The following is a 21,872-nucleotide window of genomic DNA, read 5'->3' as shown; positions in this document are numbered from 1 at the left end:
TTCACAGAGATGCAGAGGAATAAGACTTTTTAAGTTAGGCACATCAGCCGCTGCTCTCCTGGGAATGAGGCTGGACAGAGCCGGGCCAGGCGGGCGGGAGGGCCCCAGGCTGGTGATGGGGCCCAGGGGTCAGGCGAAGACTTGGGCACGAGGGGTGCCTCAGAGTTCCTGCTTTTGCCCCCAATAGGTGTGCCATCGAGGATGTTGGGCATGTGGTCCTTGCTTCTCCTCTGGGGGCTGGTGACTCCGTGCCAGGGGCTGCTCGAGAAGGTGGGCACGCTTGCTCGGATTGACAAGGATGAACTTGGCAAAGGTGAGCCTGAGGTGGGCAGTCTGTGAGGGGCCCAGCTGCCGCGTAGATGTCCGCACTGATATGCCCAGGGTGGCTGCTCTAAGGAAGCGCTGGAAACAGGATGTGATTCTCATCTACTCAGAGAGCTCGGGGGCTAAAGGTTTGCTTGCGGGATCCCATGGGTGATCAGGTCGCCTTCTCTTGAGAGGTGGACTGCGTGAGGCGGGCTTCGGCCCTGCGGGGGCTGTGTCTGCCTCGGGGATGGGGCCGGGTGGGATGGAGGAGGTGGAGAGGAGGGGGTTGGCTGAGTAGGGCAGTCGTGAATAGGAAATGCTTCAAGGAATCAACCTGGCCTCCTCCATCTTGGTCAAGCCCTGGTGACTGTGGCCTCCCTCCTTTGCTTCTGCCCTGTCTTTTGGTGCTACAGGGTGGCCCAGAGTCAAGGAGCTCTAGTCACAGAGGGTTTGGCCCCAAACCCGATTTGCTGTGCGACTTCGGGCAAGTATCGGCCCTTCTCTGGGCCCTACTTCCCTCTTCTGTAAAATGAACCTTCTTCTCTCAACCCTCCCTGTAGCCATCCAGAACTCGCTGGTTGGGGGGCCTATTCTGCAGAACGTCCTGGGGACAGTCACATCTGTGAACCAGGGCCTTCTGGGCTCTGGGGGACTGCTCGGAGGAGGCGGCCTGCTGAGCTATGGAGGAGTTTTTGGCGTTGTGGAAGAGCTTTCTGGGTGAGTCCTCACAGTACAGCATCTCAACTGCCCACCTACTATGAGCCCTACAGGAAGGTTAGTCCTTTCTTTGCTTCAGGGAAGAGAGAAGAGAGTGACTGTCTTCAATTTGTTGGTAGGCAATGGGGGTAATGGAGGAAGCAAGCCCTGGATAGGGAGTCCCAGGGCCTGAGTTGGAAAATAATGAGTCCACTGTGTATAAGGAAACAGGAATAGCAGCATGTCCCTGTGGTTGAGGGTTCCAGTTCTGGGCCTGACTCCAGTTACTCACTGTGTGACCTAAGGCAAGTTGCTCAGTCTCTCTGGGTTAATCCAGGTATCTGCTTCATCTCCTTTGGGTGTCTACTGCAAAGAGCCCTGCTCTGACCAACCCCTTTTTGTTCCCTCCCCTGCTTTCAAGTTCTCCAGAAGATGTATCACTCCCCCGCACCCCATATGCTTTACTGGTTTGTTTCTTGTCTCCCCCGCTAGGTTATAAACCCCCGGAAGGGCAGGGCTTCTGTTTGGCTTGTTTATTGCAATATCCCCAATATCATTAATAGTGCTTGATATATAATGACTGTTTGAAAAATATTTCTGAATGAATGAATGAAGTCACATAATAGCTAATATTTATAACTTAATTACCACCTAGCCAGGGTTTTCTGTGTAACTAGCACTGTGCTGAACACAGTAAATTAATTATCCCATGGAATCTAGAGGTAGGACTGTTATCAATGGCATTTAACAGGTGAGACTGAGGTCCCTGGGAGCCAAGGGCCCTGTCCAAGCTCATCCAGCCAGAGTGGTGGTGGGGGGGGTGTGGGTGTTAGTCACAGGCCTCACCTGCCTGCCCCAGGTGGGTGGGAACCATTCCATGCTTGGTGGTGAATCGGGGCAAGGTCAATCTGGATAGCTGGGAGGCATCAGCTAGCCGAAGGTGGATGCAGAGTGGAAGGAAAGTCAAGGGAAAGGTGTTCCAGACAGAGGGAACAGCCTGGGCAAAGGCCCAGAGGACAGAGAAAGCAATGAGCTCTGGGGAGCTGTGTTTGAGAACCCAGCTGAGTTTCATGCGCGTGAGCCTGGGGGGTGGGAGTGGGGAGACAATGATCCAGTCCAGAGACTGAACCAGGATGGAGGCCATGGAGTTGGGGTGAGGAGAATACTTTAATTGGCTGAGCCTCCAATGAGGACGATATTACATTTATTGAACACATGCTGTACCAGCTTCAGCAACCACATTTATCTCACTTGTGTTTGCAATGTTTGAGGTGGGTACTAGTATTGGCCCACTTTATAGATGAAGAGACTGAGGCCCAGTGAGGTGAAGTAATTGGGCCCACAGTTGACTTTATGGGTTACAGACGGCATGTGGGACACAGTCCAGAGAGGCTCTAGGCACCACCTGGTCTGAGATGGTCCAGGCACCAAGGGACTGACACTGGGGGCGGGGGGGGGGGCCTGGAAGTGAGTGGCCCGCCCCTTGATGCCCATCCCAGGCTGAAGATCGAGGAACTCACACTGCCAAAGGTGTCACTGAAGCTGCTGCCTGGGTTTGGGGTGCAGCTGAGCCTGCACACCAAGGTGGGCCTGCATGGCTCTGGGTGAGTGTGTCCCTGGGAACCTCTACCCTACTGCTCCCCACCCCGGGCCACTGATCCACTGGGGACCCTACTCTGTTGCCCCCCTCACCCCATCTCACTGACCCCCCATTTCCTCCCACCGTACTTCCCCTCCATACCGGTCCCTTCCTGGATCCCACCCCACTCCCCTTCCCGGAGACTTCTAGCTCTCTCTCCCTGGACTGCCCTGCCCCATTGCCCAAGGCTCAGACTGGGTGGGGGAAGAGGGTGCAGGAACCCGCAAAATGGGGCAGGGACACAGTGAGTGACAGGAAGGCATGGGGACTAGCCCTCTCGCAGGGCCACCCACCCACTCCTCAGGGCTCCCGCAGCCCCGGGGGCGTGGCCGAGGCGGGCCCTTTTGGGTGGGGTCTGGCAGCCTGGCCACGCCTCCAGCATCCGGTCTCGCAGCCCCCTGGGGAGCCTCCTGCAGCTGGCTGCGGAGGTGAACGTGTCGTCGCGGGTGGCGCTGGGCGTGAGCTCGCGGGGCACGCCCATCCTCGTCCTCAAGCGCTGCAGCACGCTGCTGGGCCACATCAGCCTGCTCTCGGGGTGAGTCCGCAGGTCTCCTGGGAGCGGCCGGCTGGGCGGGGCCTGACCTCCCCCGGCTGCCGGTGGGACCCGCCTGTTCAACCCGCTGCGCAGACCCGCAGACTGAGACCCATCACAGACAGGGACTTCGGCCCAGCCCACAGCTACCATCACCCACTCTTGGGCGCTCCCCTTCTCCACCACAGCCACCTCCGCCCCGAGATCGTCTCCCAGACAGAGCAGACCCTGGCCATCTCAGTTCCCCATCTCAGCACATCAGACACCCAGCTCTGCCCCCGACTGGCTGTGTGACCCCAGAGGAACCCCCTCCTCTGTCTGGGCTCCAGGGTCCCCAGCTGTATAATGAAGACCTAAATTTGATGATCCAGAAGGCTCTGGCACTTTTACACCCGTGTCTTTCCCCAACTGTCCAGGACACAGTGGCCTTCCCGACACTTATGTTGAACCATCACTCCTGTGGGGCAATTGAGGCCCAAAGGGGGCAAGAGACTTGCCGAAGGTCACACACAGATTGCGGCAAGGATGGAGATGGGCTGGCCTCTGGGCTCAGATCCAGGGCTTTTCCCCAGGGCTGGGCACCCTCCCCTCCTCTGCCTCACACTTCGCATCTCCCCGTTGGTTTCTACACTCCAGGCTGAATCCCACGCCCCCAGCCCATCTTTGTTGGGTGGCTCTGAGCAGTGAGGGGTAATCAGAGAGCTCTGTGGTCGCTCCCAGGAACAGGGTGAATCAGGGTTGCTCCTGGCTCTAGAAAGGCTTCCCAGGGTTTCCAGGTGGGGTCTTTGGGCTCCTTAAATCTCGGTGGCTCCACCCTGGTCCTCTGGGCTGGAGAGGGCTTTGGGGGGACTAGAGCCCAGATGGTGTTGGTGTTCTGTGGCTGTGGCTCTGTGGTTGCCACCCCTCCTCCCCAGACTTCCCTAGTCTGCAAACACACCTGAACCCACCGACATGCACTTCTCATCCTCAGGCCTCCCCCTCTTATTCATTCAACAAATATCCCTTCATCCGCCCAACAGATGTTTACTGACCCCCACTCTAAGCCAGGGACTCTTCTGGACCCAATGTCACTTGTCTATAAATGTTGGAGGAGATGAAGGGAACAGACATTTATCGAGCATGTATACCAGACATGAATACAGTCCCATGTAATCTCAGCAGCAACAATTCTTTTTTTTGTTTAAATTCAATTAATTAACATACAGTGTATTATTAGTTTCAGAAGTAGAGTTCAGAGATTCATCAGTCACATATAACACCCAGTGTTCATTCCATCACGCGCCCTCCTTAATGCCCATCACCCAGTTACCCGATCTGCACCCCCCCAGCAACCCTCAGTTTGTTTCCTAGAGTTAAGAGTCTCTTATGGTTTGTCTCCCTCTCTGATTTCATCTTATTTTATTTTTCCCTCCCTTCCCCTATGATCCTCTGTTTTATTTCTTAAATTCCACATATGAGTGAAATCATATGATAATTGTCTCTCTCTGACTGACCTAGTTTGCTTAACATAATACCCTCTAGTTCCATCCACATCGAGCAACAATTCTTTAAGGTGGACATTTTGCAGATGGGGAAACGGAAGTCATCCCCTGGTTTCCTCGGCAAGGCAGAGCCAAGATTTAAACCCCACCCCCGCTGCCTGGAGATGGGAGACAGCCAGAGCCCCCAGTGCCCACTCGGCCCTGTCTCCCCAGTTGGAGCTGTCCCTGTGTGGTGGCCACACCCTCACACTTCTCTCCCTGCACAGGCTGCTACCTGCACCGCTTTTCGGGGTCGTGGAGCAGACACTCTTCAAGGTGCTGCCGGGACTGGTGAGTGTGTGGGCCCCAGGCCAGGAATGCCCCTCCCCTTGACTGCGCCTCTCCTTCCCCAGCTTTGAGTAAATCTGGGTGCCAGGCAGGATTAGGCTGTTCTTCCCTTGCACGCCCACTGGGTAATCCCATCCTGGCCTGCCCCCGAGCCTCCCAGGTGTCGCCAGCCAGTCTGTAGGTGGCCTGGCACCCTTCATCCCCAGGCTTCCGGATCCTGAGTTGATAGCTCCAGATGAACTGAGTCCCTCGCTCCCAAATCCAAGCCCCTTTCTTGCCCCCTGCTCTGTCTTTGCCTCCTGTATGATTATTGACTTTATACTTTTCTTTAAACTAGCTTTGAAGTAAAATTGAGTCACCCAGTTTTAAACTGAATCAAAACTGAGCCCTGGGCTTGGCAAACATGTCCAGAAAAGCACATATATATAAATTAACGCATCATAAGTCAAACGCGAAAACCTGAGAAAAGCTGGTCTGCCCAAAGCTGCCTTTCACTGAGGCCAGTAAGGGGACGGTCTTGCTGGGGTCACACAACGAGCAAAGGGTGGCCAGGCCTCCTGACCCCCAGTCCTGGCAGGACCTCTCTTGTGAGTCATTGTGAAGAATACCTGTGGGAGCCCATGGTTGGCAAAACTGCCCTGGGCTTGAAGAAGCCAATTGAAAATGAAGCTCAGGGGGAAAAGGGAAGGTCCCAGCAGCAAGGACCCCAACCCAGGCCCATCTCAGGCAGATTTCAACAACGTGGAGAGGGTACATTTAAATCATGGCCCCTAACTGGGCTCTCCAGGACAACTGAGTGCAAGGCAGGATTTGTGTAACTCTAAGAGGTTTTAAAAATTAGGGTCGGTTACTAGCATTTCGAGATTGGATGTTTCTCCTAACGATCCTATTTCTGGCTCCTCTGGTGCAGTCAGCCACCCTAGCCACAGTCCCTCCTTCCTGCAGGTTACACACGCTGGTGCGGAGGAGGAGGTCCCTCCCACCCAGCAGAGCCCCTTCTGATGTCCTCTCATTTCTGTGACATGCTTGACCCCAGAAGCCCTGGAGTTGGGGGTCCCTGAGTATAAATGAAAAGGTAGCCCTCTCTTGTCTGAGAACAGCTGTGACCTTAGGTAGGTCACCTTTCTTCCATCCCAGCTGCCAAACGAAGGGGCTGAAAGTAGGAAGAGGCTGGACTGGGTCACCTCTGGGCTTCCTGCTCCAGCGGACTCAGATTCTGTGACTCCCAGACCCGAACCACTTCGTGTCTGTCCTCCTCACCCGGGGCTTTTCCGAGCGCACGCAACGCTGTAGTGTGTGCAGCGGATGGGGCCCAGGCCTGACTCTCCGGGTGGAGGAGGGGGGTTGCCCCTCTTCGGTGTCTGAATTCTAGGTTGCCCAGTGCCCACCTGGACAGCAGGAGGGGCCCGAGACCTGGGAGGGGGCAGCTGCCTTTGTCTCCTCAGGGGAGGGCTATGCCCCCACCCCTCAGCTGGCCTCTGAAATGTGCCTCCCCCGTTCTCCCAGCCTCCTTCGAGGCTTTCTGAGGGGACCCATGTAACTGGCCCTCTGCGCCCTCTGCTCTGCCCTCTGACACCAAGGTCCAGCCCCCCCTACCCTTGCCTCCCGCCTGTGTGTTCCCCAGTCCGTCTGCACATTCTGACTTGCCTTGGACCCCAGGACCACTGAGCAAATGATTGAGAGAAAAGTCAGCTGTCCCCTGGTCTGGGCTGGGGCCACTTCTATTTTCCTGTAACACCTGTCTCCTCCGGACGCAGCTGTGCCCCATGGTGGACAGTGTGCTGGGCGTGGTGAATGAGCTCCTGGGGACTGCGCTGAGTAAGCTGGGGCCCAACCCCCTCCTCCTTGCCCCTCTCCCTCCCCCCTCCCATTACCCCAAGAGGGGTGCAGGGTGCTACAGGAAGAGGAAGGGGCAGAATTCTGGGGCCTTCACTTCCTCCTCAGACTGATGAGGCCACCACATGGAGGAGGTCTAATGGTGGGGTTCTGGGCTGAGGCCGGTTCTGTGGGGCCTGGAGGCTTAGAGCCAGCCAGGTCTCCCCCTGCCAGGGGCTGAGGGCCACTTGTCCAGCACTGGGGATGTGTCTGGTGCCATCAGAAGCATGAGACAGATATTATTATTATCTGGACAGACAAGATGACTGAGGCCCAGAGCTTAAGTCAGCAACCCAAAGCCCCACAGCCACAGTGGCCTCCAGTCTCTCTGAGCCTTACGGAGACATGGATGCCTTTGAAAAATATAGAAAGACATAAACAAGATAAGGATAGAAAACTTAGGGGTGCATATGTCTCTATATGTGGTGTTAGGTTGAGAGAGGCAGGGCCAGCTCGTGGTTAGTGAAAGAAACTAGCTCTGGAAAACAGAAATCCTGGCTTTGCCATTCTGTGGCTTGTGTGACCTTGGGCTGGTGACCTCCTCCTTCTGCGCCTCAGCTTCCTTATCTATAAAATGCAGACGACCGTAGTGCCCAAGTGAATACTCAGTGGAACGCTAGGCACTCAATAAATAGAAGGCGGGCTTGTTATTACTGGGGGCTGGATTCATGGGGTCTTTCTCCCTCCTCCCCTCCCCATGTAGGCCTGGTGCCCTTTGGGGCTCTTGGGTCTGTGGAATTTACTCTGGCCACGCTGCCTCTTATCTCTAACCAGTACATAGAGTTGGACATCAACGTGAGTGCCCACCAAGGCCCTGCCCACAGCCGGGGGTGGGGTGGGGTGCTGGCAGAGGCTGGGTAGGGGATGCTGGGTCCAAATGAGGTGAATGAGCCCTGATGTCTCCTCCCCTACAGCCCATCGTGAAAAGCGTAGCTGGTGACGTCATCGACTTCCCCAAGCCCCCCAAACCCATCAAGGTGCCCCCCAAGGAGGACCACACATCCCAGGTTGTAGTGCCTCTGTACCTCTTCAGCACCGTATTTGGGCTCCTGCAGACCAACGGTGCCCTTGACATAGACATCACCCGGGAGCTGGTAAGTGTGGCCCCCTGCCCCACTGTGGCCTGACAGTGCGAGCCATGAGCTGGTCACATCATCACTGGTCAGCCTTGACTAGCCCTCTTCTCTATAACTAGAGAGGGTTGGACAAGTTTACAGCATGCATATGCCCACTCTTGTCCTTGTGACAGATACCGCTAATCGATAATGGCCCTCTACTTGGCTAAATCTGAATGGGACCTCTGAATCCTTCTCTACATGGCACTCCAGGAAGTTACTTTCAATTCGTCAAAACTGGCATATGAAACGTAGCTAGTTTTCCGTCCCCATACCATATGAGTCCTTCTGGAGTCAAAGCCCAATTTTATACTAAACTGTGAATGGTTAACATTTCCATTGCTTTCTCAAGAGCAGATCTGAGTTGGAGAGAAGAAAACTAGGGTTGGGCTATACCTAAAGTCACTTGGGCATTTGTTCTAAAGCTTCTGAGACCTCTCTGCTTCCATTCTGGCCCTTCTCATACCCTCACAGATGTCTGGAAGCCCCCCAGGAGCCTCACCCAGAGACATTTTTCTTAGTCTCATCCTTTCCACAGGCAGTGAGTCTGAGGCCCCTAGGGCCTCTGCCTGCAACTCAGGCCCAAGGCGGCAAGGGTTGATCACTCATTTCCTGATGGCGGGGTCCAGAGAGCACTGTGAAGGCCTATGGGAGGTGGGAATAGGGCCCTGAGCTGGGAGGCAGGTGTTTTCTAGCTGGAGGGAGGAGACAGGGAAGGCTAGGCAGACTATGAGTGTGAGAATGTGTGTGTCAGAGCATCGTGTGTGGGGGGGGGTGTGGGTGTGTGGGGGGGTGTGGGTGTGTGTGGGTGTGGGTGGCAGGAGAAAGGGACCTCAGTGGCCATGGGGTGATAGCTGTGTGTTGGGTGAGTGTCTGGAAATCCTCTGACCAGGAGAGAATGTGTTTGTATGTTTATCCTGTGTGAACAGGTATGTTTTACAAAGTGGACATGTGCAAACGTCTGGATGGGGCGGCTGGGCCATTATAGATGAAAGCAGGCCTGATGGGATTGTAATGAGCTAGGGGGCCTAGTGTGCCCGTGTCTCTGGCAGCTACTACTCAGCTTCCCCAAGGGCATGGGGTGCAGGCCCAGTGTGATCAGGTTTTTCAAAGTTTTAGCCAGAGCCTGGCAAATTTATATGAACTTTCTTGATTTGTAAATACTGGAAACAAATTCATAGGTTTTGAGAAAATACCATTTGGATAAAGGGCAGAAATGTCTGGGATCAGATCCCTGGGCCTTCAGATCATAAGCTCTGGCAGAGTAGTTTAAGAGTCCTGGAGTCAGCCTTCCCAGGTCAGATCCTGCGGCACAACTCGCCAGCTTATGACCTTGGGCGGGAGCATCAGGCTTCCCATCTATAATGTAACGCTGAAATGAGCAAAGGCACACAAAGCCCTTAGTGTGTGCCTGGCAAGTGGTAAACACTCATCACTGGCCAAGAAGAGGAACCTGAGAGTCTGTAGGGATGTGTGTGTGTAATTAGCAGGGGTGGGTGGGATGTGGGCAGAACTACTTTGTGTATGCTGAAGAACTCCTGTCCTGTCTCTGTTCACCCCACGCCCCATTTGGGCTTGGGTCCAGGTCCCCAGCAATGTGCCGTTGACAACTACAGACCTGGCAGCTTTGGTCCCTGAGGTGAGTGACCCTCTCATGGGCTTTGATCATTGTCCCTCTTTCCTGATGAGCCTGAGTGAACTCCAGAATCTTTCTCAATACCACTCTCCAGACAGCTGCAATCGAATGTCGATTCGAATCGAATCGAATGTCCAAATTCACGCTAAAGTTGAAATGACTACCACTTAAACTTTCCTGACCGCAGATTTTGCTCAGAGAGGAAAGGATCAGAGTTTAACTGCCCAGAAGTCAACTGGACATTTGTCCTGTGGCTGTTGCCTCTGTCAGGCAGAGGACAGGAGATTCTTCCCCTCCGTCCACCTGCCCAACTTCATCTTGGCCTCAGTCTTCTCTGCCCCCGGGGAGAAGATTCTGGGTGCTGGCCCTGAGGAGGGAAGGGAAAGGAGAGGATTCAGGGAGGTTTGACTAGTGGGCATCCATCAGGATGTGACTTCAGGGCCTGGCCTCAGCTTTCCCGACTGTTCAGCTGGGGCTGGACCAGCCACTTTCCAGCTGTGGGAATCTGAATTCTTACTGAAGTTGAAATGACTACTATAAGGTCCTTACGTAATAGCAGATGCTGACAGAGTTTGGAATGAGGCCCAGAAGGTCTGGGTTTCTACTGGGCAAGATGGAGGGGGCAGCGGAGTTTGGGGGAGCAGAGGACAAACTGAATCCTTGGAAGGTGGTCATTCACATCAACCCTAGGGGGCATGGCTGGGGCCTCTGCTTCTGGGAGTCCTTGGCCAAAGGGCAGAGGGGTCTCAGGCAAAGGAGAAGATGAGGCTAGACATGCAGAGGACCTCCCGAGAGCAGGAGTTGTAAGATGGAGAGGGACTTGGGGGAGGCGGAGGTGGCAGGAGTGGGGAACCCCCATGCCCACAGAGAGCCGGGCCTTGTCCCTCTAGCGTGGGGAGGCTGAGCCTGTCTCTGGAGGCAGACGCCTTTGTACTTGCCATGTCAGAGCCCCATGGCCCCGGCTCTGAGTCTGGTTCCGTGGCTTCAGAATCTGTGGATACATAAGGATGGAATCTAGTGATTCCCTGTCTTTATGACCCTGCGACTCTGGGAGTCGGGGCTGGATGGGTCCCTGGGTTCCAGCATTCAAGTGGTCCTAAGCCTCGGTGACTCCGTGGCTTCCAGCATTTCCATCGTTCCATGGTTGTGAATCTTGGAATTTCTTGATTGTGAGTCAGTCAGTGCTACTCACAGAACACCTACTATGTCCCAGGCCCTGTGCTAGGTGCTGGGTGTGCAGAAGGAGCCAAAGATGAAAAGCAGACGAAAGCCCCTGTGTTTCAGGAGCTGCCATCCTGGTAGGGGTGACGGACGTTGGACACATGAATAAGTAGACTGTACACCCCGTCAGAAGGTGGAAGAAGATGGGGTGGTGAAGGCAGATGAGGAAGGAGGGGGTAGTGCTTTTAGGCAGGGTGCCCTGCCAAGGCCTCACTGAGGAGGTGACATTTGAACAGTAGGCTGAAGGAGCGGAGGGAGGGAAACACGTGAGTATCTGGGGAAGAAACAGCAAGTGCCAAGGCCCTGAGGTTGGGGGTGTGCCTGGCAGTTTGGAGGAAGAGCAAAGTGGCCAGTGAGTCAGGAGAGAATGTGGGGCCAGCGGTTGGAGGGCAGATGAGAAGAGAGCCGAGGATGGGTTGTATAGGGCCTGTGGATCTTGCGGGGGATTTTGACTGTGAGACAAGGGCCTGATTCAGTTCCGTGGGTTGATGTCTCCCCGCTTGAATGTCAGCCTCGTGGGGGCGGGGCACGAGCAGGACTGTCTGGTTCGGGCTGTAACCTTAGCACCCAGCATGGTGCCCGGTGCCCATTAGGTGCTCAGTGGGTATTTGTTGACTGACTGATTGTATTATTGGAGCACTGAAGCTGCCCTCCCGCCCCCCTACCCTGCCCCTGCCTCTCTCCAGGCCCTGGGAAAGTTGCCCCCAGGCCAGCAGCTCCTGCTCTCGATGCGGGTGAAAGAAGCACCGTCAGTCACACTCCAGAACGGCAAGGCCACCATCTCTATCCCAGCTAACATCCATGTGCTGTCCTACCCCCCTAAAGGGACCCCTGAAGCCCTCTTCGAGCTGAATGTGGTGAGTGGCCGAGGGCTGGGAGCCTGGCACTGGGGCTCTGAGCGGGCCTGCCTTCTCCCAGACCCTGATTTCAGGGATGTCTCCATCCCCCATTGTCGTCATCTGAGCCAAGGCCAGGAGGCCCGGGTGCCCACTCTGTCACACGTCTGTCCTGGCCCGGGTCCTGTCTGCTCTGCCTTCCTCAGATCTCAGGAATGCCTCCCCGTCTCCTCAGCCTCGCTGTGCTCAGATACGTCTCCGGTGACCCTCCAGCTTCCCCCGGCCCTCCACCTCTGCTGGTTTTCCCAAAAGCACAGCTGCGAGAGGCAGGTCCCTCCCTGCTCACTCTCTGCCTGGCCCCCCCAGGACAGGCACCTTTGCCTGGCACTCAGTGCACTCCCGCCCCAGCCTCTGCCTTTCCCATCCTTCTCCCCCGGCCTCAGTGACTCAGGGCTAGCAGGTCCCACCTGGGCGCCTTTGTTGTCCGGCCCCCCCCCCCCCCGCAGGGCCATCTCCCCCCTCCCCCCTTGACTAACTCTTCCTCTTTCGATGTTCAGCTCAGGTGTCATCCCACTGGGGACGCCTTTCCTTGCCCTCCTTTAGGCTGGATTGTGGGTCTCTCCAGGCTCCCGGAGCCCCAGAGCTTCCTCTCATGCAACATCAGGTGCCCTTAGTGCTCCGTTTCCTGAACACCAGAGCCTTCAAGTTACCTCTGTATAGCCCAGCGTGAACCCTAGCCCACAGGAGGGCCACAGTAGGGATTAGTGGGGGGAACGGACAGTGGAAATTCACCTGCTGGCCAAAGTGGCCCTGTCCTCAGGCTCTTCCTGCCACATTCATGGCTAACCTCTGCCTGCTCTTTCCATGGCAGGTTTTGACTTTAAATGCCCAGCTGGCTCCCTCGGTTACCAAGCTGCACCTCTCGCTGTCCCTGGAACGGTAACGTGGGGTCCTGGGCCTTGTCTTTAGGAGCAAGAACTAGGTAGGGACCGGCTAAAACCACCACCCATTCACTGAGCATCGGTCAAATTGCCCGTGTTCTAGCAGCCTCTTCATTGCCTCCAGGACCTGCCAGGGAGGGGTCGGTATTAGCCCATTTTACAGATGGGACAGCCGGGGCTCAGGGCAGCAGGATCCAGAGCAGGCTTCTACCACTGCACCTGCTCCAAACCTGGCCCTGGGAGATAAACGTGCAGTGGGGACATGGAGTCCGAACATCTGCGTTACCAGCCCCAGAGACTAGCCACGGAGATAACTGTAAAATGCTTTGTTATTCATGCGGACTAGTTACTTCTCTAATCTCTCCACCCCCGAGGTAACTAGGTCCTATGATAACCATAAAAACCAAGATGGTGAGGTTGGTGACAGTCCTTCCTGACACACGTATGGCACTTCACAGCCGGCAAAGCCCAGGCTCACGCAGCGGGCTGTCCCCGGAAGCCTGGCTGCGGTCTGGGCCTCCACTCTGCAGGCCCAGTGCTGTCACCATGGCCTGAGGCCTGGGGACCTGCCTGTCCCTCCCCTAGGTGCGGGGGCTTTCCCCGGGGGTCTCTGGGATTTGCCCGTCCAGAGCCGTAGGTCCCCAGTGCTCACCTGACCCTGTATTCGTGTGCTCTGCAGGCCCTCAGGCTGCTGCTTCCCCCCTGCAAGGCTCCATTGTCGCCCCATTTCTAACCTTGCCCCCCTGCCTGGGTTTGTTTCCCCTCCCTGGTGGCAGTGCCTGCCTCAGCCCTTCAGGAAATAGAGGTGTGTGTCCAGGCTCTGGCCCTGGACCTGTATTTGGGCCAGCTGGGATCCGTCTTTAGTGCTGTCTTTAGTGCTCACCTGCTGGAGGCCGGGAACCCTGAGTCCAGTGCTTAGTCTCTGGGAGGGCCACTCCTTAGGGAGGCTCGGCCACTTGCCCAGGGCCAAACAACTGGGAGGGGGACCAAGACTCCAGGGCCGTAGTCAGAGGGGGCAGTCATGATATATCAGAAGGTTAGATCCATTCAGGTCCATTTTACAGGTGGGAAAACTGAGTCCCTGAGTCGAGGTGACTAGAGGCAGAGTTGGGGCTGTAACCCTGTTTCCTGATCCTGGGAGTGGGGTGGGCAGAGCAGTGCTCAGCAGGTGGTGTGGTGGGTGCCGCGGCCCCTCAGTATCTCTCTTCTCTCCACCAGGCTCAGTGTCAAGCTGGCCTCCTCCTTTGCCCACGCCTTTGATGTAAGTTCCTGGGAGGGTAAGCAGCTTGCCAGTGGTGAGGGTCTTCAAATGGAGGGTGGAAAGGGGCAGGATGAGTCATAGGTCATATGCCTGAGCTGACCCCAGTCTGGGCTCTGCCCCAACAAGCCAGAGTGGGCAAACATCAGAGCAAGTGTGCATGTGTGTATATGTATGTGTAAAATAGTCATCATCTTAGGAAAGTGAATCTCATGATCTTCCAAAGTCTTGGAACCTTACAAAGTTGTAAACATCCAGAATCTCACAAGGACTCAAAATTCTAGAACTTCACACAGTAATAATGTTCCTGAACTCAGGAAGTTTTAACATTTCAGAGCCTCACAGAGCCCTTGGTGTCCTGCTTCTCAGAGTTCGGAGGTTCTGGAGTCCCACAATGGTCTCAGGTTCTAGAACATTCTAAGGGTCCCTAAATGGATAGGAATCTAAGAGCAGACCTCTCAAAGTTCTACTGGAGCTGGGCATGTTTTCTGCTCTTTCTCAGGCACTGTCCCTTCCAGGCCCCCCAGACCCTTCCTCTAGGAAGGCAGTTCTTCCAAGCTCACGCAGCCTGCGTGAAGCTGTTCTAAATCACAGAGTCCCCTTTGGGGTCATTGATGGACAGCCACCCCAGTGGGCCCTGTGCCCACAGGAATGTGTCCTCAGGCTTGGGGGAGGCTCAGCAGCTGGACCTCTGGATTCCCTGCCGGGGAAGGGATGAGCTGCTCCTGGCGAAGCCACACCTCCCAGCTTTCCCTGTGCTCTGTTGCAGGCGTCCCGTTTAGAAGAATGGCTCAGTGATGTGGTCCGGGTGGCCTATGTGCCGAAGCTCAATGGTATGGGCGGACTTTGCTCTCTTCTTGGAAACATGGAATGTCTGAAATCAGATTGTCCATTGTTCTGATAGAGAGACTGAGGTTGGAGGGGTTGATCCCCATTTTTAAGATGTAGAAACTGAGTCACCGATGTTTCCATTCAAACTACATTAATTAGTACCTCCATCACACCAAACCCTGGGCCCTGAAAGCTGTCTGACCAGTGTCCTGTCCTCAAGCTTACCATCCAGAGGGAAATAGTCATATAAACAAATAATTAAAATTTAGATGACTCAGAGTGTGCAAGGGACTGATAGAACCTGAGGGGAGCCGCTGATGACAATACAGAAAAGGAGCATTTTTGTTTGGGTTTAGTAGGATGAGTAGGAGTCTGCCAATCAGGAAAACTGAGTCCCCAAGAACAGAAATGGCTGGCTCAAGGAAACTTGTCCCAGCCCCCAACATACCTTGGATCTCAACCATTTCCTCCTCACAGTGGACCTGGATGTTGGAATTCCCTTGCCTAAGGTTCTCAATGTCAATTTTGCCAACGCAGCCCTGGAGATCATCGAGGTAAGCTTCCCACGCAGGTGTGGCTTTGATGGGCCTTAAGCTTGAGCTGAGGGGAATGCCCTGCCTCACCATCTGGTCTGTCCCTGCACCGTTTTCGAAGTTGCTCAGGGCATTACAAGTTATTTCACCTGGGAATGTCAAACATATGACGTGTGCTACAAGTCCTTCCTCACTCGCCCACAGTGGACATTGTCAGTCGATCACAGAGTCCTCTCCTGTTGAATGCAGACACGCACCTGACCTATTGGATGGAATTTGAGATTCACTCACAGAGTCACAGCTCCCCTGGCTCAGGCTGGCAAATATCCTGTGCCTGTGGCAGGCATGGCTAATAGTCCATGACATTTTTTCTTGCTGAACATCAACATGGCCTCACGATCCTTTTCAATCCAGCACCACTTTAAGTCTTGGAATGGCTCTGGGAGGTGGGCAGAGCAGGGAATTATGGATCCATTTATCAGGTGAGGATCAGGGATGAAGGAGGTCAAATTTCTGGCCCAAGGCCGCTTAATAAATTAACAGGAGAAATGGTGCTTGAACTTGGGTCTCTTGACTTAAGTTCGGAAGTCAGTGACCTCTCCCACACTGGATGTCATTCATTCATCATTCACTCGCTTGTTCATTCATTCAGTTGGCAAGTGCCTGCTGGGTTCCAGGTCTGGTGCTAACCCCAGGGCACGGGGCCAGGGGTGAGGGGAGGATCGGGGTACAACATGGAGACAGCAGCAGGGGGGGAGGGCGCGGCAGATGGGCTAGCCGAGAACCGTTTCTCTTTGCAGAATGCCGTTGTGCTGACCGTGGCATCCTGAAGCTGAGAATGGCCACCTGCCCTCCCCGTTGACTTCCAGAGTCCGTGCACCTGCCCACTCGGCCTCAATTTCCCTCCCAGCCTCTAGCCTGTGTCGGTGACAGTGTTAGTGTCCCTTATGCACCCAGGACCACCCAGGTGCTCTGGCCCTGCAGCTCTGCCCCCAGTCTGGGTTGGGGACTGCAGGGCTAGGCACAGGACTCCTTTTCGAAGAGCAGCGGAGAGTTCTGAGCTTTCAATAAACCACTCCTCTCTCTCGGCACCTCCCAGCTGGTTTGTTCCTGGGGGTACATGGGGGCTGCCTCGGCCTCTGTTTCTGGGACCCTCGCCAGCTCCAGGCCGGGGCTCCTGGAGGGTCAAGGACTTGGGGGCCTAGTCCTTGTAGTTTTGCCTCCCAAACTTACCTGGTTGGCCTGGGAAGCCTCTGTGTCTTGTCCTGCCTTCCTTCACCTCTGCCTCAGGCTCCTCATGCCCCCCTCCCCTGGCCCTTACCCCCTCCCCATATCTATTTTTCTAAGTACCCGTGCCTTTTGCTCTGTCTCTCTGAGTCTGTCTGATTCTCTGTCTGTCTCTGTCTCTCTGACTTTGGGACACTTCTCAGAAGTGATGTGTGAGCAGGAGGGTGAATAGGAGTTTTTCAGGGAGAAAGGAGCCAGCATTCCCGGAAGCAAGGATGACCTGGTCCTGCCCTGGAGGGATCCGTACTGGCTGCCCACCGGTGGTGGATTTACCACAGGATAGGCCTCAGAACAAACTACACCAAATGCTCATAGTGTGGATGGGGAAACTGAGGCCAGAGAGGGGCCTGGCTGGCCCAAGACCGCACCACAGCAGAGTTAGGCTGGGGAACGGGGGCGGGGGGGTTCCCGCTTCAGTCCTGGGCTCCTCCCCACTGCTCAGGATGGGCCTCCTGGGTTCTGGGGAATGGCCCCAAGTTGGCACTTACGCGTGCGCTTGAGGAAAGAGGTGTTAATGAAGTTTTGGGGAGTGGCTCAGGATTTGGGGAGACAGAGTTGGAGCCCATCTGAAGGTTTGTGCATTAATAGGAATGACCCTGTGACCACCCACCCACCCATCCAGCCTCCCAGCCTCCTCCCTTTCCTTCCTTCCTCTCTCCTTCCCCATCCCATCCACTCACCCTAGAGGTATCGGCCCCTGTTGGCTTGTATGCCAAGCCCGGTGCTAAGTGACGTGTTGGGACTTAGCTTTGACTCTTTTCTCACTTCCCTTGTCTCCTGACTCCCACCCAGAACAGGGCAATAGTTGAATGAGTGACCCAAGTTAGCTGTCCGTGTTCAAATCCATCCCACCTGCACATTAGCCATGTGGCTTTGGGCAAATCATTCAATCCCTCTGACTCTTGATCTCTTCATCAGTAACTTGCGGATGATAGTAATGAGGTTTTGCGGGTTACCCAGCACTTAGGATGGTGAGCTCATGTTACTGCTACAGGGCTCTGCCTTCTCAGCAACCTTCCTCTACTCCTCCCTCCCCTCTCCCACCCCAACCTCCTCCAGCCCTTCCTTGACCTCATGTGGCCATCTCAGTACCCCTGACAGCCCTCCATTGTCTGGATTCTCACGGCCAACAGGAAGTCATCCAAAATCCCAGCTTGGCATTCAAGGCTGCCCATGACCTGGCCTCAGCCAATTCCTCTGGGAGCATGGAGAAGGAGCAGAGTGGTCTCTGTGCCTCAGGCTCCTCATCTGTGAAATGGGAACACTCTAGGACTCATTCATAGGTCATTTGAGGATTAAATGAGAAAATCATTATGAAGTACAGAAAAAAGTGCCTGGTATGTGGTAGATGTGTGTGCTGTGTACCCAGGGCCGCACATGGCGCTTCCCTCTTCCTGGAGCATCGCCCCTCGCCCAAGCGTGCCTGACAAACTCTTGCCAGCCCTCCATACGCAGGGCACCTGCAATCTTCAGCCGCACCGTGCTGTAGGCAGGGTCCATTATCATGCCCACCCCTGGGTTGTTGCTCCCCAGTCCAATTTTCCCACTTGACCAAGAGCGCTGCAAAGTCAGGGATGGTATTGCTTTATCACAGTGAGTCTTGTGGCTTCATGGGGTAGCCGTGAGAGCAGCTTATCTCCACTGAGCAGCTTATCTCCAAGATACTGAGCATAGGCCTGGTTTGCCCAGGGCAACACCATCTCCCAAAAGAGTCACAGTGGCGTATATCAGTCTTGGCATTACATGCTTAATACCTCTTACCTCAGTCAATTTCCACAGCGACCATAATCAGTGGATGTGATGGCTTTATTTTACAGAGGAGGAAACAGGCTCAGAGAAATGGAACTGGCCAGCCCCTAAGTGATAGAGCCAGGATTTGAACCAGATCCTTCTGACTCTAGTTCCAAAGCCTGGGCTTTTCCCTGTGATGCTATAAAATACTTGCTGCATTTATTGTTTCCTGTTCGAAGTGCTTTAGATACATTATGTTTTCGACTACTTGAATCAACCCTGCTTTCTAGGAGCTGTTTTTACCCTCAATCCGTAGTTGAGGACCCTGAAGCACAGAGAGGTTAAGTGGCCCCTGGCCACACAGCTAGGAAGTGACAAGGCCAGGATTTGAACCCGGGCTCCCTGACTCCAGAGCCCAGGCTCTGAACCTCTGCACTTAGACCAGGGGGATGAAATACGATGTGTAGAGAGTCCCTCCATGGGCAGCGCCCTTGCAGCCCTGGCAGCTGACAGCTCATGAGAGAGACTGGGCTGAAGGAGGGGGCGGTAATGGGACTGATTCTGTTTCCTGGTCCCTCAGCTCCCTGCCTGAGCCCCCCACATGGCCCCCTGCACAACTGAGTCATCTTTGGGTGAGTCCGTCACCTCCCAGGGCCTGGTTGCTTCAGCCTCAGACAAAGGTGCCTTTTGGACACTAATCCCAGGTGATCTCCCTGGCGCCAAAGTAGTGCTAATCCTCTTGGGGCCCCAGGGGTCAGGCCAGCCTCATGGCCACCAGGGTCTGGCTGGTCTCAGGACCGGGGAGGGCATGGAGGCTCAGGTGACGGACAATAGCCAACTGCCTTCCCGTGTGCTCTGCCCTCTAGTTCCCAGGGCTCATTGGTCGCTGCGGGGACCGGGGAGGTGGGGGGAGGTGGGGGGGGGCACAGAGCACCACTGCCCTCTTGCATTCTATTTCCATTTTAAAAGGGAATATATTGGTTTAACAAGGATTTATATCACACTCAATGCCAGACAATGGGGAGCCAAAAAGGGGGCTGTTGTGTACTGAGCCCCCACGAGTCTCCAGGCACATTCCAGATGTCTCCTGTGTAATCCTCCAAACCCAGCTAGGGCAGTGCATTTATGCCTGTTTCTCCGATGGCCAGACTGAGGGCCTGGAGAGGGGCTTGTGTGGGGTGGAGAGAGCAGATAAGACATGGGGGGAATGCAGGTATGTGTGTTTCTCGGGGTCCCTGCCCTAGAGCCACAAATGATCAGGTAGCCCCGGGCTGGGGCTAAAGCCCCTCCTCACACCATTCATGGATTGCTCAGATTTGTTGCCATGTGGAACCAGCAGGGACCCAGATGATGGGGATAAAAATACCACCTGCTAAGTACCTCCTGTGTGATTAAATCCCTCAATCCTCACAACACCCTTTGGAGGCGGACCCATTCCGGGTCACCATCTCAAACCCGAAGAAACGAGGCTCAGAGAGCAATGGCAGCAGAATTCAAATCCAGCATCCAGCTCCAAAGCCTGTTCAGTGATGCACCCACTGCAGATGAGGAAACTGAGTCCCTGAGTGGGGCAGGCCCAGGGGCCAGTGACGACAGTGAGCTTGGCAGAACTCGATGCCCCCACTGCCTCTAGGGAGGGAGGAGGAAGCAATCTCCTCGCAGAATTCAGGGAAACACATTTATTCTCAGCCTGATTTGAGAGCAGATCTTGACGGGGAGATAGAAATGCCCCCTCACCCCCCGAGGAGTTCTCAGGAGGACCTGGTGGGGGCAGGGAGGGGGTGGCATCAATGAAACATGGAGGCAGGACCCCGATGGGGGCTGGGGGTGGGTGAGAAGCAAAGACTGGGAGACCCCCTCACTCAGTGGGGAATGAGAGCTCACGTTCATTCATTCCCTACAGGGGCAGGGTCTTGGAGGGGCAGTGGCCGCCTCTGAGGCATTGACTGGGAAGGGGCAGGAGGCAACATTCCGGGGTGATGGAAATGTTCTATACTGAGATAGGGGTGTGGGCTACAAGGTTGTATAAAATTGTCAAAATTCAACAAATAAACACTTGAGATCGGTGCATTTCACTGTAGGTAAACTTAATCTCCACAGAAAAGAGTCACAATGGCATGCATATTGAAGTGTTCAGAAGGAAATGTACTGTTCCCTGCAGTTTACTTTGAAATACATTTTTTTAAAAAGACAGATTCTTGGATGCGTGGGTCGATATGTGATGGAGCAGGAAGAACAGCGTGCTAATGGGTGGAAGGTGACAAGTATATGGGTCTTTAGGGTACAATTCTTTCAACTTTGCTGTATGTGTGAATATTTCATAATGAAAGATTGGGAGAAAATCTTCTGCAGGTCAAAAGAAGCCCACTTACTTGTTCTCATCACACCAGCCCCAAGTTTGAAGAGTCAGACCTATATGCATCTCCCTGAATCTTCCAATCTGTCCCGGGAGGCAGGCATTATACCCATTTAACAGATGGAAATGATGAGAGGCACAGAGAAGGGAAATGGCTGGCCCAAGGTCATAGAGTGAGTTGGGGCTTGAGCCTGAGTTTGAACCTGAGTCAGCCCGACGCTGAGTCCAGTCCCGGGGTGCTTCCTGGCTGCCCAGGCCAACTGGAGCGGGCAGTGCCTGACTTAGAGCTGGAAACCAGATGCGTCTGTAGGTGTTTCTAGTTCTCCCATCTGGGGGCCTGCCTCGCTGGAGTCTCCAGCAATGTGCCGAGACCAGAGGCTGATAAACCTCAGCTCATGTGACACTATCCAGAGCTGAACATAGCTCTCAGAATTAACCACAAACCGCAAACCTTTGTGGTTTCGGGGCTCAATGCCCGCTTTGCAGAGCACATCTGGATTCCAATCTCTCATAATTACATGGTGTTTCCCTCTCTAGGTCTGGGCTCCGACCCAACTGCTATATAAGGCTGGCCTGTAACTAGACTCAGCCAAAAGCAGAGGGCCCGGTGAATAGGACCTCTCAAGCCTGAGCTGCAGGAACGTTGCAGGGGTAAGGAGGGGCCCCTTCCCCATGCAGTGTCTGGGTAGTGGGAGGCTGAGGCCTTGGGAGCCTCTGTGGTCTTGCCTATAACATGGACACAGTCAGGAGAGCTCTCAGGGATCAACAAAAGGGCCTGAGCCACACCAGTTACGTGAGTTAACAGAGCTGCACTTATATTACCAAGGGATTTGGGGTACCTGGCACCTTTGCTACTTCTCTGAGACTCCTCAGCTGCTTGCCAGAAATCCCTCCCTTGGTGTCCATCTTTTTAACTGAAGATGGTGATCCCTCTTTGTACACAGAACTTTCTAGGCAGTAGGTTAGGATGAGGTAAAGAAGCCAGAAAAAAATACATTGTTGCACATATTAGTCCTCATATTCTAGTATAAATGAGTGCTTCCAATATTCCAGAAGTAGGTGGGAGTGGGGGAAAAACCTTGGGGGCTTTGTGAACTTCAAGAGAAGTGGTGGCCGGGAGAAGAAAAGAGGGTATGCAAGTGGAGGGGGCTGAAGCTAGTGATTTCACAGTTTGGTCCAGAGGGGAGTCAATGATCCTCTGAGGCTGACGACTGGGTAGGCTGAATTAACGGAGTGACAGAAGTGAAGAGTGCAGAGTTAAGGCATGCAGG

The 21,872-nt window shown here is 54.6% G+C and overlaps 1 protein-coding gene across 1 annotated transcript; it reads left to right on the top strand.

Annotated features, from left to right (window-relative positions):
* Positions 1-195: 195 nt before the first annotated feature.
* On the top strand, positions 196-16,214 carry BPIFB3 (BPI fold containing family B member 3). Its single transcript, XM_025876406.2, has 15 exons — positions 196-313; positions 867-1,023; positions 2,502-2,606; positions 3,036-3,176; positions 4,921-4,984; positions 6,739-6,799; positions 7,560-7,651; positions 7,771-7,950; positions 9,557-9,610; positions 11,515-11,685; positions 12,536-12,603; positions 13,824-13,866; positions 14,633-14,696; positions 15,172-15,248; positions 16,028-16,214. Exons 1-15 carry the CDS (start codon positions 202-204, stop codon positions 16,055-16,057), a joined length of 1,419 nt encoding a protein of 472 aa, XP_025732191.2. The 5' UTR covers positions 196-201; the 3' UTR covers positions 16,058-16,214.
* Positions 16,215-21,872: the final 5,658 nt, after the last annotated feature.

Source organism: Callorhinus ursinus, unplaced genomic scaffold, assembly GCF_003265705.2.
Source record: "Callorhinus ursinus isolate GAN/ISIS: 27379988/994484 unplaced genomic scaffold, GSC_fseal_2.0 scaffold38, whole genome shotgun sequence".
Classification (NCBI taxonomy): Eukaryota; Metazoa; Chordata; class Mammalia; order Carnivora; family Otariidae; genus Callorhinus; species Callorhinus ursinus.
This window is presented reverse-complemented; position numbering and strand designations above follow the sequence as displayed.